This window comes from Pan troglodytes, chromosome 4, assembly GCF_028858775.2.
Source record: "Pan troglodytes isolate AG18354 chromosome 4, NHGRI_mPanTro3-v2.0_pri, whole genome shotgun sequence".
Classification (NCBI taxonomy): Eukaryota; Metazoa; Chordata; class Mammalia; order Primates; family Hominidae; genus Pan; species Pan troglodytes.
Genome location: NC_072402.2, coordinates 135,427,142 through 135,446,294, shown reverse-complemented (window position 1 = coordinate 135,446,294; position 19,153 = coordinate 135,427,142). Strand labels below are relative to the sequence as shown.

Here is a 19,153-nt window from a genome sequence, read left to right as displayed (position 1 = left end):
TTAAAAAAAAAAAAAGAAATTTACATCTCAACCTAACAACACTATATTGAACACATTTTTCTATGTCATTAACTGTTCTACAATATTAAGTGGATCAATGATATTCTATTTTTGATTTATTTTTTAAAGACAGTTCCCTGTTGTTGGATGTCTAGGTTTTCCCAGTTCCTCATATAGATAACCCCTGCTATGGTTATCTTTGTAGCCATATAACATAGTGGTTACAAACATAGACTCTGGCTTCAAATCTTGGCTCTAGTACTTATTGTGTGACCCTAGACAAGTTAATTAATGTCTCTGATCTCACTTTTGTCAACCATAAAATGAGGCTAATAAGAGTACCAGTCTTGCTGGCTTGTTAAGAAGATTAATGAATGAAGTGCTTAAAACAGTGACAACACATATATTACTGTTGTTGAATACTTGTACACATTCATGATTATTTGTATAGAAGAGAAGTAGAATTGCTGATTTGAACAGCCTGTAGAATAATAATAATAACTATTCCTTAGATATTGTTGTGAGATCCTGGCACATAATGAATATTCTGTAAGCATTAGCTATGATGATGATGATGATGATGATGTGCTAAGCACTGTGCTAGATTCAGGAACACGGCAGGAGATAAGAGGACTAAAATCTTGCCCTTAGTGAAGCTTGTATTCGCATGTTATTGAAAGGCTACATCAAATTCCAAGGTATTTAAATGGCTAACTTATGAAAAATAGAGTGGAAAGGGGAGGCAGGGAGGAAGGGGGTCTGCATTGATACTTTATTGATCTGAGTGAGTTTAATGGGAACTAGAGAGAGGCTGGGTATACTTATGGAGGCCTGGGCTAAAGCATCTTGCCATCCAGGGGTTAAGCTAATGAAATGTTACATGATATTCCAGGGATTTGGGATTATTTCTTGCATTGCTTTCACATTCCCTTCCCTTAATTTTAAGCTATTTTAGTTCAAGCACACATGTTCTTTGCAATTTATGAATCACACAATTCATGAGTTTCCTATTCTTTTTACCTCCATGGTAGAGAATGGCTGTTGGCATAGTCACTGCCAAGCCTTCTTCCTCCTTTTGCACTTTGTTGCTCTGCTGTGGCCAGACCACAGCTGCTGCTTCTGGATGGCAGAGCTCTAGTGACTCTTACTCCTGACTTACCATCCAGCCAGCAAATGGGGCTGGGGCCAGCAAATGGGGCTGTGGGCCTTCTTAGAATAGCACATCCTAACCAGGCCTGAAAAGAAGGGGCAGAGAGAATGGAACAACCAATGAGTAGAATCCACATGCAGTCTTTCTTTTCTCATTTTGACAATTTTAATCTCCCATTTCACCATTGCAAACAGTTCTCTGCTCTCATCTTTTTTTTTGATGGTCTGTCACTATGCTTTTATTATTGTTATGAACCATCTTAGCATATTGCTTTCTGTTTTTCTTTTGGTAACAGTTTTATCAAGACATAATTCAGATGCCATACAATTTACCCGTTTAAAGTTACAATTTAATGGCTTTTAGTTTATTCACAGTGTTGTGCAACCACAATCTTAGAATATTTTCATCACCCTAAATAGAAACCCTGTATTCTTTAGCAGTCATCCCCTCCATAGTTTACCCCATCCTTACCACCACTCCCCATCAGCCCTAGGCAACCACTAGTCTACTTTATGTCTCTATAGATTTGCCTGTTTTAAAATCATACAATAGGTAGCCTTTTGTATCTGGCTTCTTTCATTTAGCGTAGTGCATTTAAGGTTCATTCATGTTGTAGCATGTCTCAGTACACCATTCCTTTTTATTGCAGAATAATATTTCATTGTATAGATATACCACATTTGACTTCTGGCTATTATAAATAATGTTGCTATGAACATTCATGTACAAGTTTTTGTGTGGATGTATGTTTTTATTTCTCTTAGGTATATGTCTGGAGTGGGATTATTGGGTCATATGGCAACTTTAATCTTTGGAGGAATTGCCAAACTGTTTTCAGAGCAGCTGCCACCATTTTACATTTCCATCAACAGCAAAGCTTCTAATTTCTCCACATCTTCTCTAACACTTCTTATTGTTTGTGCTTTTGATTATAGCCATTCTAGTGAGTGTAAGGTGGTATCTTGTTGTGGTTTTGATTTGCATTTCTCTGATTGTTAATGATGTCGAGCATCTTTTCATGAGCTCTTTGGCTATTTCTATATCTTATTTGGAGAAATATGTGTGGTTGGGGGAGGGGGGAGGGATAGCATTAGGAGATATACCTAATGCTAAATGACGAGTTAATGGGTGCAGCACACCAACATGGCACATGTGTACATATGTAACAAACCTGCACGTTGTGCACATGTACCCTAAAACTTAATGTATAATAATAAAAAAAACTCTTGTTCATTTTTAATTAGGTTATTTTTCTGTTTATTATTGAGTTGTAACAGTTTGAGTTCTTCACATATTCTAGATACAAGCTCATTATCAGGTAGATGATTTGCAAAAAATTGTTTCTCATTCTATGGATTGTCTTTTCATTATCCTGATGGCATCCTTTGAAGCACAAATGTTTTAAATTTTGATAACTAATTTATCATTGTTTCTTTTATTGTTTGTGCTTTTGGTGTCATATCTAAGAAACCATTGCCTTATTTGGAGTCATGAAGATTTACCCCTATGTTTTCTTCTAAGAGTTTTTATAGTTTTAGCTCTTGCTTTTAGATCTTTGAGCCATTTTAAGTAAATTTTTGTATATGGTGTGAGGTAGGGATTCAACTTCATTATTTTGCATATGGATATCCAGTTGTCCCAGCACCATTTGTTGAAAAGACTGTTTTTTTCCCAGTTGAATGATCTTGCTACCTTGTCAAAAATCAATTGAACATAAAAAGGTTTATTTCTGGACTCTCAATTTTATTTTATTGATCTATATAGCTATCCTTATACTAGTACCACACTGTCATATTTTTTGAGATAGGGTTTCATTATGTTGTCCAGGCTGGTCGTGAACTCCTGGGCTCAAGCAATCCTCCTGCTGCAGCCTCCTGAGCATCTAGGATTATAGGCATGTACTGCTGCACCCAGCTACACACTTTTTTTTTTTTTTTTTGCTGGTTATTCCTCCCCTCAACCTCTTAACCATCTCCCATGTCTGAATTCCAGGACCATGTAACCACTTGCCTGCTTGGTAACCTTACTTATGTGTCCACTGGGCAGCTCAAACTTAACATGTTCAAAACTTAACCTCTAATCTTAAATGAAATATTATTTGGAAAAAAGAAGATATGGAGGAAAAGTGAAGCAGACAATTGAAAAAAAACCATTTAAAAAATTTTTTTTTCAAAATATGAAAAGTTAACATTTGCTAAATATTTACTATTAGCACTATGCATTATCTGATTTACAGCACATGTCAATTCTGTGACACTCTGGGGACGTTGTGTACTTGTCTACACTAGAGAGTGGTGGGACAGAGGTTTGAGAGGCTCGAACTCAGGTGAGTTTGATTTGAGAGCCTGAGCTCCTTCCTAACAGCTACATTGTACTTTTCCACAAATGGCAAAGTGTCTAGTCCTACTTTTCTCCCCTCAAGATGGAGTAGTGTGATAGCTCGGAAAAAAGGATCCCATAGGATCCCAGGTAAATTGAATAGGAGTGCTTGTGAGCCATGCAGTGCTTTAGAGCTACTACTTCCCTCTTCCATGTAGCATGGATATATAAAGATGTCTCCAGTGTGCAGACAGGCTTCCCCACCCCCAGGGAAAGCCCATCTTAACTATTTGGCAAGTTTCTTTTGGCCAATTTCCCAGGTTAGTGTTTCTCTGGCCTTAAGATACACTTTCCACCCATCAGAACTGCTGTCATTTATTTGCTTAACTGGATTCTCCATCTTTATTCTTCATTCCCTTGTGTTTCTTTCCCATTTGTTCAAAAATTGTCAGGCTCCCTGGGTTTGTGCAAGATAACACACCCTGACATTTGTTTGTTCAGCTCCTAGCACTGAACATTTGTTCAGCATTTCTGACTCTTCTCTGCCAACAATTTTCTTATTAGTTACCAAAAAATATAACCGGTTACTCTTTTTTTTTTTTTTTGACAGAATCTTGCTCTGTCACCCAGGCTGGAGTGTAGTGGCATGATCTTGGCCCACAGCAACCTCTGCCTCCTGGGTTTCAAGCGATTCTCATGCCTTAGCCTCCCTAGTAGCTGGGATTATAGGCATCTGCCACCACACTGGGCTAACTTTTTTTTTTTGTATTTTTAGTAGAGAAGGGGTCTCACCATGTTGGCAAGGCTGGTCTCAAACTCCTGGCCTGAAGTGATCTGCCTTCCTCAGCCTCCCAAAGTGTGGTTATTCTTAAATAGCAGTGATAACTCAATTTTCTTCCTAAATGTAAGTAAAAATGTCCAAGATGAGTCTATTCATGTTGGAAATACAATTTTAGAATAAAATTTAATGATACTAAAGGCCGTTTTCAGATGGCACCTGTAATCCCATTTGGCCCCCATGATATATGTCCCAAAGGCAGCTAAAACAGGTGAGAAAAATGGGGTGAGCTTATTTGCCCATGGTCTCATAGCCAGTTAGGGGAAGAGCCAGTTCTGTTCCTGGTTGCACTGGTTTATCCTGATACAGTTGGTGATTAAGGTCTGCTGTCCACTGCAGGGTAAGGTCTCAATCCCCCGGTTTTGCCTCTTGCTGTCCAAAGGTCTCACCCTTCCAGGAAGCCTCCTTAACGATACTTTATTCTACTTCCTGTCCACTTCTCCCTGTTGGGGCTAACCTGTCTTCTGTCTTTTCTCATTCTGAATGTCAGCCAATCATGAGGCATTGTGGTACCATGGAAAAGTCACTGTGTCTGGAGTAAGGAGAACTGGATTCAAGACTTAGACTTCTGTGGCTTTGGGCATCTTTTCACCTCTCTGAGTTTCATAGACCAGATGATCTCTAGTAGCATTTGCAGCTCCAGCCTTCTCAGGCCTTATGATTCTATTTCTCTGATATGTGAACCTAAACAAATATCTTAGTAGTTGACAGTGACTTAATGTGCTACACCAGAGATAGCAAATATGTAGCTTTTCTTCCATCCGTCAACCATGGCAGACTCATTAATTGGCCTCAACATTCTCACACAGAATCTAGTCATGACCTCAGCCTTCTCAAACCAGGGTAGTGTGCCAAGTAACCACTACCATTGGCTCACAGTTGAAGTGTGTTTGTCCTCCTTGTCTTTCCTACTCTCTCTAGTGCTTTAATCTCAAGGAGGGATGAGTGGTGATCAGGATACCAATGAAGAGCATGGGTTCTGGGCTTCAGCTGCCTTCATTTAAATCCTGTTTCCACTGTTCCTTTTCTGTGTGACCTTGGGAAAATTACTTCTCTGGACCTCAGTTTCTTCATTTTTAATATAGGCATAACAATTAGCCCTATCTCATGGGGTGGTAGAGAGGATGAAGTAATATGTGTAAAAAAGTGCTTAGAACAGTGCCTGGCACATATAACTCAATACATATTAACTATTATATTGATAACAGGCATGATAAGAGCTTAGAAGAATGATGAAGGAAAAATTCTTGGGTTGATGGGAGCTTGTGGCACCCTATCAATCTCTAAAGTAGTCAGATCTCTATTCTGTCTATGAATGTGGATTGATCACATTTCATTCATTAATTTATTTATTCAGTAAAAATTTAGGGTCTACTATGTGCTAGGTATGCAGCCAGGTGTCTAGGATACACCATTAAATAAGACAAGTCCCTTTCTGAGTTGGGGTGACAAACAGAAAGGTAATTACAGTATTTTTAATAATTACAGTGATTGGAGTTTGCACAGGGTCTTTAGGGAGCACTGTGTTTGCAGGCAGAGTCTTCTTGTTGAAAGCGTTAAATCTGGGTCGAAAGAGAAATACCTAAGGCCGGCTTGCCTCTTACTGGTGTTGCATATACAGTGGGTCCCTTGGGGGAATTGTTAGTACTTGGTCTTGCTGGTGACACACTTCAGTGGTATGCTCATGTTCCTCAGCATTCATTCAGTCACTCGAATGACAGCCCCAAGCTTTTGCCACTGTTCCCTGAGCCGCTAAACCCCTACTTCTCAATCTGAACTGATAGAATTGGGGAACAGAGAGGTGAAGACAAATGAAGCAGCCTGGAATTTACAGCCACAGAGTAGTTGGATCTCTCCATGGACCTTAGGAAAGCATGAATGTCAGGTTTATCAGGGACTTGGAAAAGTCAATGAATCCACCCCCCTCCCTAACTCAAGATAGAGCAAGTCCCTGTGACAGCTTTGTATAGTGATAGTGTGAAATCTGGGTGGGAGAAAAAAATACCCTTGTAAGATGAGGGTAGGTGTCCTTGCTGCAACCCATCCTGTCCTCTCACTGGTGTCTTACAGTAAACAGCTGTTGTGTGACGTGATGATTGTGGCAGAAGATGTCGAGATAGAAGCCCACCGTGTGGTCCTGGCAGCCTGCAGCCCCTACTTCTGTGCGATGTTCACAGGTATGGTGAGTGGCCACCATTAACCCATGGTTATGGGGCTGCAGCCCCACTGGGAGAATGTTGGGGGTGGTGACATGAGGGGAGGGAGGAAAGAGAAAGCCATTAGCCCACTATGAGGGGCTTCTCTACACCAGATAGTGTGCTTTGTGCCATGGAGGACTTGATGGAACCAAGTCCAGGCCAGCTGGGCATGTAGCCCTTGTCCACCATGAGGAAAAAAGGTAGACTCACATAGTCCGTTAGTTCTCAAAACTCACCCTGCACCATAATCATGTGGGGGAGCTTGTTAACAATGTAGACTCCTGGGCTCATGGCCAGGTCTTCTGATCTCTCACTTTGCAGATGGAGGACACTGAGGCTGAGACAAGGGAAGAGACCTGCCCAAGGTCACAGTGAATGAGTGGGACTTGGCTTCCTGGCACCTGGCCCAGTGCTTTACTAGCTGGCCTACCTATTGTCCTTCCCTAGACCTTCATTCCAGACAGGGGCCCTGGGCCTCCTCTAGTCTTTACAGGAGTGGAGGAGATTTGGAAAAATGATGATGGGTTTTGAGGGGGATGAGAAATAGGTATAATCAATATCTGGCATTCAGTTTCAGCACCTTTGCCAACTTTCCAGGGTCCCTGTTTACTGGGCATGCCCAATAGCCTTGTCCAAATATTTCCCATCTGTTAGTTCTGAGATTGAATTACCTGAAACCCACAGGCTGAGCTTCCTGTCTGTAGTTTCTCTCAGCACTTCCCCTGAACCAGGTACTTTCAGTGCTCTATAAATCACTGCCGACAGAAGGAGGCCATCTGGGCTTGGTGAGACCTCCAGACTGGGTCAGGTGTCCCTTCTACATGCTTTCCAAGTGCCTGTGCCTGCTCTGAGTATGGCGACTGTCACCCTGCATTCTTGTCTGTTTCCTGGGATCTATAATGCCCATGCCCTGTATCTCATGTAACTGACTGCTTTTTATCCTGCAAATGTCTCCTCAGGCAGGCCCCCTCTCACCACTCTGGCCATAGTTCCACACCAGGCCTCTCTCTATCCTATAACTTGACTTCATCTTTTCATAACATTTATCACCATCTGAAAATCATCTTGGTTTGTTGTTATGTGTTTTTTACCTGTCTCTCCTCACTAGAATATAAGCCCCATGAGGACAGGGACCTTGTTGGGCTTGTTTGTTACCATATACTGAGCACCTGGTACATGGTAGGACACAAATATTTTTTAAATGAGTGAGTGAAGTATCTCCTGCACCTGACTGTGAGCTTTGGGCACTTGGGGAACATGTCTTGTTACTGTGGAATCCTCCATGCCCACCACAGGAGGTGGTGAATAAGTGAATGTCTGAAGAATGAACACAAGCTTGCTAAGGAGGGGTGAGTGCAGGCACATTTTTGCTGAGTGGGCTGTGACCCTTTTCCTAATATGGTACACAGCTGGGCAAGACTGGTTTTGTTGGGAGAGACTTGGCACTTGTGCACTGAGAGTTTGTCACATGTGTGTCCCCCTTGGCTTGTCATGTGAAGGAGCTGGTCTCAACTTGGAGTGGTGCCTCTGCTAAGTGGACCAGGCTACTCTTACCTTACTTTCAGCCTTGGACCAGGAATTTCACACTGTAGCCCAGAAAACTAGCTAAGTTCAGTATCTGGAAATTTTGAGCTGCATTCCCTTTTGAGTTGTCCTAAACCCTAGTTGCAAGGCCTTTATTTCCTTTTTTCCCCCTTTCCTTCATCAATCTCTATTTTAAAATAGTTCATCTTGTCTGTAATAGTTATTTAGCTGTAACTTCAATAAATAGCTCTGCCAGTTATTCTTCGTGTGTGGAGTTTGGAAAGTTCAGTGTTGAGAGAGGAATCTGTTTGGAATTGCAATGAATTGTCATGCTGGCTCCACTTTTTGTTAACGAACTTGCCTCTGAAGTAGCGGAAGTGTCATAGCAAAACCAAAGTGATTTTGCAAATTGGAAGAAAAAGTGCTTCTGGGGCATTCTTAGATTCTAGGAATGGAAGGGATGGGAGAATCAAGAGAAGAAAGCAGTGTGATGCAATGCCCAGCCCAAGCCTTCCATTAAACCTGGTTACCATCCATCCTTCCACCCATCCATTCACCCGTCCATCCAAATACTGTTCACATGTGTTTATTACAGGTAAAAACCAGAAACTGTGGGCAAGCAAAAAGTAAAAAATTACGTGTACCACAACATCTAGGTAAGAGTATGGTTTATATCTTTTTAGATTTTATATTTATAAATGTATACATATACAATATATATTTTAACATAAGTTCATTTAATGTGTACAGTTGAATAGTCTTTGTTTTTTTGAGACAGAGTCTCGCCCTTTTGCTCAGGCTGGAGTATAGTGGTGCAATCTCAACTCACTGCCACCTCCGCCTCCTGGGTTCAAGTGATTCTTGTGCCTCAGCCTCCTGAGTAGCTGGGACTACAGGTGTGTGCCACCATGCCTGGCTAATTTTTGTATTTTTAGTAGAGAGTGGGTTTTGCCATGTTGGCAAGGCAATCTTGAACTCCTGGCCTCAAGTGATCCACCTGCTTCGGCTCCCAAAGTGTTGGGATTACAGGCATGAGCCACTGCTCCCAGCCTAAATAGCCTTTTTTGATGTATGTATTTTTTTTTTAATTGCTATTCATCTTCCTGGAATGTTCTCTCCTCCATCTTTTGGCCTGTCTGACTCCCGTTCATCCTTCATTACTGCTTAAGCATCACTTCCTCAGGAAGGCCTTTTATGACCTCTTTGGCTTAGGTTAAATTCCTTTGCTACTTACTCCCATGGTACTTTATACTTCTCTTTAGTATTACTACTCATCTTATTACTTCCTCAATGTTTGATTTCCCTGGCCAATCATACTCTTTATAAGGGTAAGAACTATACCTTTAAAATTCACCACCATGTCCCTGCTGCCTAGCATGGTCTTCCATATAGCAGGTGATCAATAAAAATTTGTTTAATTGAGCTTAGCAATATATAATGAATATCTTTCCATGTCAATGAAATTGCAGTTACAACCTAATTTTAATGCCTTCATAAGATTCCATTATATATACTCTAATTGAAAATTCATTTCCTTCGTTGGAAATTATAGTTTTATGTAATATTTTGTTATTATAAATAATGTTATAATGGGCATCCTTGCATCTTAATCTTTATGTACATTCCTGATTATTTTACTAGCATAGATTCCTAGAATAAGAAGTACTTGATTAAAAGGTATGCACACTTTGAAGACTTTTGAGACATGTGCCGCATTGATCTAAAGAACAGTTGTACCAGCTTATGCTCCCATCAGCAAGATATCTAAGATTTATATATTTTTAAGGCCCATTGGCTTTGCCTAAACCTTGGTAAACAGATACTAAAAATCTCCAGTAACATTGCAAAATTTTGTTCTAATTATCAGGTTCAGCTTCAAAACGTGTAAAATGCATTGTGTGCTGAGAGTAAGAGGCTGACTCTTGTTAGATCCATTTCTATCAGTATGTTTAAAGCCAAAAGGAAAGTAAAATACACATGGCTTTCTTCTGACTTGAGTTGTGTGATTATGGTCTTTTACTCAAGCTTAAATGTTTTTATTTTTTTGTCTTCCGAGTTCATGTTGCCCAAATGTCCTGAGGTGGTTCCAAATACCAATCCCACACTTCTTGACCATTGTCCTGTGGACAATAACTTGGAATAAATGTGAAACTGAAGTCTGAGTGCCCATCAGAGAGTGTCCCAATCCAACCAGTCTATAAGAAGATCTGGGGTGAGCAGTCAACCTATTTGCCCTTTACTGCTTTCAGCATAACTTGAGTGGGGAGGCCAGTAGTGCTGTGTTCTGCCCATCTTTTTCCTATAAAGATGAAATATCTAGGACTCATTCCCCATCCTCCCCATCCAGCACCTCCATCCCAAGGGAAGCAATTTTCCCAAAATCTCCTCATCAGTGTTTCTCTCTTTATCATGCCCTTTACCATGGCTTCTGTATACTGTAGTATTTGTACTCCATATGGGTCCCTGCCTACATGTCATCCAGATACAGCCCCTATTTTATGGTGTTAAAGGAACTGAGGTCTACAGAATATATGGGCTCAGGGTCTTATGCCCATAATCATGGCTAAAAGACACTTGGGCTTCCATCCCAACTGAAGCCCTGGGAGTGATCTGTCCCACTCATCTGGTCATATTGTACTGTATATAGTGGCTGATTTAGATTGGTTTTTGTTTTTTAAAGAGGAGTTACTGTCCAGTTTTTATTAGATTTAGGCTGATGTTTGGTATCTTTGAATATATGGTAAGTAGAAATAGAGAGGAGAGTTCAGGAATGTGCTGGGGGTGAGAGACAAGGGGCTTAGACTTGGAGTAGGCAGGAATCATCCACAAGGCAGAACCACGAGGGCCTGGCTGTCTTATTCACTTCCCAGGCATGAAGTTCCTTCCACAGAACTGTTGTTTCACCCTTGCTGCAAGCCAGACTCTACCAGGCCCTGGCCTGTGGCTGTGTCTGTGTTCTAGTGTTTGTATGGTGTATTGATGCCTTTGAAGAGCTCTGCATAACATGCAGCTCAGCAAAACTGAATACAAGGCAATGGACAATGAGAGAAGGAGAACTAGGGAATAGAATTCTTTTCTTAGACAAAGTGGGCCTTCAGGGAGGTTGCAGAATAATAGTGGTAGTAGATAGGGTCTGGTTTCTGAGAGTTTTGCCCCTGAGGAGTCAGGGATTAGGTAGAATAGTTCAGAGAAAAAGGGATGGCGGTGTCAGAGGCTGCCTGGGATGAAGGAGCAATGGCTTCACCTTCCATGTGGCTATCTTCTAGAGTTAGTCACTTTTGGGCTAAGTGACAGTGACATCGGGCTTCTTCTTCCTGTCCCTATCATACCACAATAAAGTCAGGCATCTTTTTCTGGCTCAAGAGACCCAGATTTGAAGGTGAGGGAACCAGTAGTCCTGTCTAATAATGTTACCCTTGATGCAGAAATGGCAAGTTTCTTGAGCAGGAATTTGGCTTGTGGTTCAACAGAGGACTGTGTGGTGCTCAGGAATACAGACTGCTATTCACTCCCAGTGGTTTCTCCATTAAGGTGCAACTGGTTTGACCAAGATGGTCTGAGGTAGACTTGTTTGGGTTTAGAGTAGCTCAGCCTTAAAATTGAGACCACCATTGGAGATAAACTATTGGTAAGGAATATTTTATGAATGTTCATAGAAGAGGTCTGGAGTTGGTGATGTGGGGGCCTCTTTACTAAGGATTAAACACAAGTGTGGTAATGCCACCTTGCACTGGGAGATGGTGTGGTATCTTGGAAAGGGCTTTGGAGTAATAATGACCTGTATTCCAATCTTAACTGCATAGGTGCGTGGAGAATTCACTTTCCTCTCTGATCCTCAGCTTTCTTATTGAAGAGACTGGAATAATAACAATAAGTAGGGAACAAATATAGGTAACGGGTATAAGGCACTCAGCATTGTGTACATAGTTAATAAAGTCTACTTTTATTATTGTAGAGCACGTCATAGTTTTTAAAATTCTTGTGGATGTCGGGGGTGGAGGTGATTAGGGTTGATTTTTTTTTTTTTTTTGGTAGTCACTATGTAATGACACAGAGGCATTTTTTTCCTGACTTTGTGCTTCTCGTGCTTCTAGTTGAGCAGAAAGATATTTCCAGGTGGAGGAGGGATGAGATTCCAGGGAGGGCGGGTGATGAGGCGGTGTCTATCACTGTGGTTCTGCTGGATCCTGCTGTCCCACCTTTCACAATCTCATTGTCTCCTTTGATTCTCACACAACCTTGGGATAAAGGCAGAACAGAGAATGTCCTTATTTCACAGGTGATATAGGGTGACCTGTGCTTCAACAGAGGACTGTGTGGCACTTAGGAATACAGACTGCTGTTCACTCTCAATGTGACATAAGGACCTGTGAACTAAGGACATTCCCTGATCTGCAGTCAAATGGCCCAGACCACTCACCTGCAACAGGGTTGGTCAGGATTCAAGGAGATGGCAGAGTATTTCTTTTTCTCCTGTGAGGTTAATGTCTTTGGCCTTAGTGCTCAGCTCTAGCCAAATGAGTTGGCAGCCCAGATTTTAGGACTTAGATGAGGGTTGGGGGGAAGAAAGTTCCATAACCATCTTAGTGCCCATGAAGAATCATTGCGCAAAGGGTAAGGATTTTCCTGTGTTCTCTCTACCCAGAACATGAGACTAAATTACAGTACTAATTCAAGTTAGGAGCAAGAAGGTATTCTGTGACATAAGGACTCTTGAACACTCCCTTTTCTTGTCTTTAAGGACATATAACTATGTAGGGGTGGTTGGTGGTTTAGCTGTGGTGTTCGTCAGAGAGACCTGCCAACCAATCTATTCCGTTTTCATTCTCAAGGCTTTATTTACTTAATAACCTGGAAGATGAGCTAGTGATTTTTCTAGACATCTTGAGTCTTCTGTGATAATGAAAGATTTTCCTTTCCCTCCTCCAGTCCATCCTTCTCCCTCTTGCTCTTCTTTGGCAGTCTTCCACCTAAAAAGGTCTCAGCTGTGCACATAGTGTGCTTGTTAGGATCTAGAATGAAGACTTGGATGCTTTTACCTAATAGGCTTCTGGGATTGCTTGCTCTTCTGGGCCCTCCGTGGTTCTCAGAGGCTGCTAAGTGCAAGGCCCTAATGGTCTACGTATTTAAAGAAGTTCAAGACACAGTCAGGCCAACATCATCTTTTACCTGATATTCTGCAGCAGTCTTCTCATTGGTCAATCTGCCACCTGTTTTGTTTTCCCATTCCCCACCCATTCTCCACACTGTGGCTACAGTGATTTTCCCAATATAAAAATCTGATGTATCCCTTACCTGCTTAAAATCAGGGGCTCCCTGTTGCCCTTAGGATGAGGTCTAAACTCCTTAGCATGTCCTGTAAGTCCCTCAAATGGTCCAGCTCCTGCTTTAATCTACAGCCTTGTCTCATCATTCTTCCCTAATGTGCTCCAGCCAGACTGAACTTGTTATGGTTCCCAGACAGGTCACACCCTTTGTTACCTCCAGACCTTTGTATATACTATTCTGTCTGTCTGGGATACTCTTCCCTTATTCTCACTTCCCTTCTGAATAACTATGACTCCTCCAGATCAGTGATTCTTAACCATTATGCATCAATCTGATGAAAACAATGGACCCTATCTCTGGAAGAGCAAACCTGTGCTCTTGTGTGCTCATCATTTTGCATGCAGCTTTAGGGTGCAGGAATCCCTGGCTTAAGAACCTTTAAAGCTACGTCCCCTTTTCTAACATTTGACATCTTTTGCAGTTGTTGGTTTTCTTGTCTCTCTCTCCACCAGACTGAGCTCCATGAGGGCAGGGCTGTGACTTGTTAACCACTGTATTCTCTGGGCCTAGCACAGTGCTTGACACATGAGGACACATCTGATATATGTTTGGTGAATTGAATAAATGAGCAAATATCTGCCCTAGAGAGAATCATGTTCTCTTTGGAGAAACAGGACATGCATGTTAGCAGATGTAAGTGGAAGATGGAAAGGGCTAACAAGATATGCAGTTGACAGACATTCTCTGAAAGTTCAGAGTCTGAGGTGGCTGTCTGGGCCTCTTGGGAAGAGCTAGCAGAAGAGAGCACTTGGGTTGACCACAAACATGGAAGGGCTTACAGGGCTCTTCTTCTGTTTTCTGGAAATATTTTGTCAAACTATTAGAGATGAGTGAAGGAGCAAGAATGACCAAGTCCTTGATGGTTTTCCTCCTCCAGAATTACTGAACCCCATGGAATTATGAGATGTCAAGAGAACCTCCCTTCTTTTTTTTTAATTTTCTACTCCAATAAATACTTTTTCAGTGCTTGTTTTATGCCAAGCACTTTGTTATGTGTTGAGGATAAGCTGCTTGGTTCTTTGCTAGGTATTAAGTACTAACTTGTCCTCAGAATTTGGACCAACGCCTTGAGTTTGGGAATACTTTTATTAAGGTTATTAGTTAGGGTGAGATTTTATTGAGGGATGTATTAGAAATGACACAGGGTCTAGAGTTAGGCCAAAGTTCAAATCTCAGTCCTGCCTCTTAGTATCTATGTGTAAATCCCTCTTGAAATGCCAATTTTGGCCGGGCATGGTGGCTCATGCCTGTAATCCCAGCACTTTGGGAGGCCAAGGCAGACGGATCATCTGAGGTCGGGAGTTCAAGACCAGCCTGACCAACATGGAGAAACCCCGTCTCTACTTAAAAAACAAAACAAAACAAAAAACAAATTAGCCAGGCATGCTGGTGCATGCCTGTAATCCCAGCTACTCGGGAGGCTGAGGTAGGAGAATCGCTTGAACACGGGAGGCAGAGGTTGCGGTGAGCTGAGATCATGCCATTGCACTCCAGCCTGGGCAACAAGAGCAAAACTCCATCTCGAAAAAAAAAGAAATGCCAGTTTTATAATTTGTAAAATGGAAATAATACTGTCTACCTCCTGGACTTGTTTCAAGGGTTAAATGAAATAATGTGGGTCAGATACACATTAGTGTACCTTAGCAGAAGGTCAGGTATACAGTAGTGACTATTAGTATGACTATTTTTAGGGCCCATTTAAACTAAAGTCTTAGTTTGGTGTAGTCATTTTTGCTGGTTCATAAGAGATAATAAGATTGGATTCTATAAGCTTTCTCAGAAAATAAGTGGTGTCTTTGAGCCCTTAGTTTTTCTTTCACATCATTTTTTTCTTGCTTAAGTTTTAAGTACTTAATATAGAAAATTAGAAATTTGAGGGTCATGTAAAGGAGCAAGGAAAAGTCTCCTAAAGACCTACTGTCTAGAAAACTGTGTCTTAACCTTTTCTGAATCATAGACGCCTGTAAGAATCTGATAAAAATGACCTGTCATCCCCCTAGAAAAAGTGAACTTTTGCACATATATAAAAATATTTTCTTACAATTCCAGGCGTTTCCATTTATTTACCCCAAAGTTACAAAACCCTAACCTGACTTTCAACCACAAATTCCACAGGCAGAAAACAGTCAGCCCAGGCTCTGATTTACACTGCTGTGAGGGCTTCTGAATCTCTTGGTTCTTACAGTCCGGCTGCTCTATTTTTTAAGTCTTATTTTTTGAGGGCTAACTCCTTAAACAAAGAATTGGCTATCTTTGATTATCTTTTGCAGTGTAATTACCAACTGGACCCTCATCAATGAACTTTTTAATAGCTTAACTTCTGATTTCCTTGTGTATGCATGTTTTTGTTTGTGTGTCTCAATAAACTCAAGAGAGAGATTGTGGATCCTGTCTTATGGGTGGAGGAGTAATATACTGTTTTTCCCTTGTTTCTTTACCTGTTCATTCTGCCCCAGGGCACTGTGCTGAGGCCTTTCACAGGCTTTCACTGGCAGTCAGAGAAGAGAGAACAGGGTGGAGGGTCTCAGGTCCACCTGATCTGGCAGTTAAGGGAGCAAGCGGGGTTTGGAATGTCTCCCCCACTACTTTTCTCTCCGTTCCAGTCATTCAGCTCTAGAACTGTGTCAGGATGGGACTCTGGATTGGTGGAGGAATCATGTGCAGTCCGTGCAGCTTGGAGGTGGGTGTCTGCAGCCCACATGCTGTACTGTACTTTATTTTCTTGGCTCTGGTGTATGAATTCCACAGAGAGAAAACAACTGCCCAGGCTCTGTTTTCACACTCACATTGAGGCTTCTGGATCTCTTGTTTCTTGCAGTTAGGTTGCCCTTTATTTCAGTCTACAAAGACATGTGTTGCCTGTCTTTCCTGAAATCAGCAGCCCTTGTTGAATGGGCCTGGCTTTCGATAAACCCATGTGTTGTATATAGAGTGCAGGCTGAAGGCAAGGGGCCTCAGGACCGTGGAAATGTGGTGCTGCTATTGCCGTTATTTACAGCCCTGCCTTCTCTCTTTTTTGGATTATTATCAGGGCCTCCAGCTCTTCTCCCTGCATGTGATCTAGCTTCCACCCTGCATCCAAAATTTCGTTCAAAAATGCCCATCTGTTGATGTCATTTCCCTGTTGAAAACCTCTCAATGGTGCTACACCTGGGATAAAGTCCCAGCTTGACTTACAGGGCTTGTCAAGCCCTGGCCCCATCTACCTCTCCAGCTTCCTTCTTCTCACTGTTACTCCACGTACCAGCCACACCAACCTCTCGCCATTTCACCAAAATTTATTCTTTTGGTACTTTCTTCTCTTTGCATGAATGGATCCCAGATTCAGCTCATCCTTCCTCACCTTTGCTGCCTGTAGAACTCTTCCTCATCCTCTAATACCTCTCTCAAATGTGACCTCTTAATAGGATGCCTGACTGGAGTTCCCAGGAGAAATTTGTTGCTTCCTCCTCTGTGTTCTTGGGATTTAGTATAGCGTAGTGGTTACAAATATGGACTCTAGAGTCAGACTCCCTGGGTTTCAACCCAACTTGGCCTTTCCTAGGTGTGTGACTGTGGGCAAAATGAATTACCTACCCTCCTGTGCTCAGTTTCTTCATCTGTAAAATGGCAATAATATTAATAAACCTCAAGGTTGTTGTGAGGATTAAAAGACTTTAAAGTGCTTAAGTGTGTGGCCATAGTTAGCTCTCAAGAAATGTTACTTATTATTGTTGTTATCACAATACTTTGTGTATAACTGTCTACTAAGCTCTTATCACCTCTGTTTATAAACACTTTTGTATATCTGCCTTACTAGACTTGTGTTCCTTAAGGACAGGTGCATATCTTGTTCACTTTTTCTGGCCTTGTATATGGAAGTTTACAGTAAATGTTGGTTAAATGAGTGATTGCACACAGATTTGCCTTCACAATGGAAGTGGGCAATAGATAGAGTAAGGAATGCTTAAGGCTGGGTTTGTAGGTGATCACAGACCCAAAGCTGATGTGACCTTGATGTTACCTGGTTTATCCTCTTCTGTGCCTGAATCCCTTCTGCTGCCTCCTGGAGCCCAGGAAGTGCTTTTATGTTTCCAAGACAGGGCAGGAGACCATCTGGAAGGTAAACATATCCCAGGTACCACATTTATGTCATTTTGTTTTTGTTGTAAACTCTAGGTGACATGTCTGAGAGTAAAGCCAAAAAGATAGAAATCAAGGACGTGGATGGGCAGACGCTGAGTAAGCTGATTGACTACATCTATACTGCTGAAATCGAGGTGACTGAAGAGAATGTCCAGGTAAACTCAGGCTCACTAATAGCTCAGTGTAGTGCACACTCAGGACCCACCATTTTACAGCGTTATTTTATTTAACCCTCACAACAATTCAGTTGGTTACTGAAGAGGAAACTAAAGCTCCAGAGAGGTCAGGTGACCTGCCCTGGGCCACATGGCCAGGAGGTGGTCGAGCTGGTCCTCAAACTCATGCCTTCCTGGCTTGGGCACCCATGCTTTTAGCCACTAGGCCATGATATCCCTGAATGAGCCTGGGCCCCGGGAGTAGAAGATCTTTAACTCATGTCTTCAAAATCTTGTGAAGGAAAAGCTGGGAGCTTAGGTGACTCCTGTTCTCCCCAGGTCATCGTCTCATCTCAGAATTCAAACAGGTGAATAACTTTTGGGTACTAACAGTAAGTGCAAAGTAATTTGGCATAAAATGAGTAGAGGTGAGGTAGTAGAAGTCTATAATTGGAACCAGCTCTCTTTGCTCTTTTCATCATGTATTTATTTAATAACTTTTTTTTCCTGTAAAATACAAAGTGTTTACAAACTTGGATAATTAGAAGATATTCTACTCTGGATCCTTATTGCCTGGTTAGGATTAAGAGGTACATAAAGCAAGGTACAGTTTATGTGGACATAATGTTCACTGTTTGGTGGTCCTGAGTCCAGAAGCTTCTGTCTTATGAGGTTGGGTTATGTCACCCTCCCAGCATGTGGATGCATTCACCAAACTGAAAATTCTCTGAACCTCATTGTTTGGGGACTTTTAATCTCTTCACTTTAAACTGTGGTTAGGTCAAGGGTGATGTTGGAGAAAAAACAAGAAAGATTGGCAAGGGGCTGGGCATGGTGGCTCACACCTATAATCCCAGCGCTTTGGGAAGCTGAGGCAGGCAGATCACCTGAGGTAAGGAGTTCGAAACCAGCCTGGCCAACACGGTGAAACCCTGTCTCTACTGAAAAGACAAAAATTAGCTGGGCGTGGTGGCAGGTGCCTTTAATTCCATCTACTTGGGAGGCCGAGGCAGGAGAATCACTTGAACCCAGGAGGCGGAGGTTGCTGTGAGCTGAGATTGCACCACTGCACTCCAATCTGGATGACAGAGCGAGACTCTGTCTCCAAAAAGAAAAAAAAAAAAGATTGGGAAGAAGAGAGTTTGGATAAAAACGTGGATTCTTCTTCATGCTGTTATGTATCTGCTGAGGCGGTTGCTCATAGGTTGTCTGTGAAGACAGGAGGTATTGAGGATTTGGTGCACCGAGGAGATGAGCATGGAGGCACTGGGGCTTTCCTGAAAGCCTTAGAAACAAGGGTCAGAGATCTGGGGCTTGGTTAAATGGCTGTGAGAGCTACACCTGGAGTCCCTTCCCAGGCACACGTACCTTGGAGAGACCCTGAGTTCCCGTTCCGTGGTGGAGGTACCAGCAGTCATACTTTTATAAGCAAGCATGTGCCCATCAATTCACATGCATTATTCCATTCAATTTTTATAATCACCCATTGGACCATACCAATATGATTCCTCCTTTA

General features: G+C 42.0%; 1 protein-coding gene across 16 annotated transcripts in view; it reads left to right on the top strand.

Moving 5' to 3' along the window:
• KLHL3 (kelch like family member 3) overlaps nucleotides 1-19,153 on the top strand; it is a 270,492-nt gene that overhangs the window by 173,554 nt on the left and 77,785 nt on the right. For 11 of the 16 annotated variants that reach the window (XM_063810711.1, XM_063810714.1, XM_063810710.1 and 8 more), the window contains 2 exons: nucleotides 6,378-6,484; nucleotides 17,516-17,637. In XM_063810711.1, the coding sequence (XP_063666781.1) occupies nucleotides 6,378-6,484; nucleotides 17,516-17,637 (229 nt within the window). Of the gene's footprint in view, nucleotides 1-6,377; nucleotides 6,485-8,624; nucleotides 8,686-9,033; nucleotides 10,242-17,515; nucleotides 17,638-19,153 lie in introns of those variants that run through there. The other 5 variants (XM_063810716.1, XM_016954558.3, XM_054685186.2 and 2 more) reach the window with 5 other exon arrangements.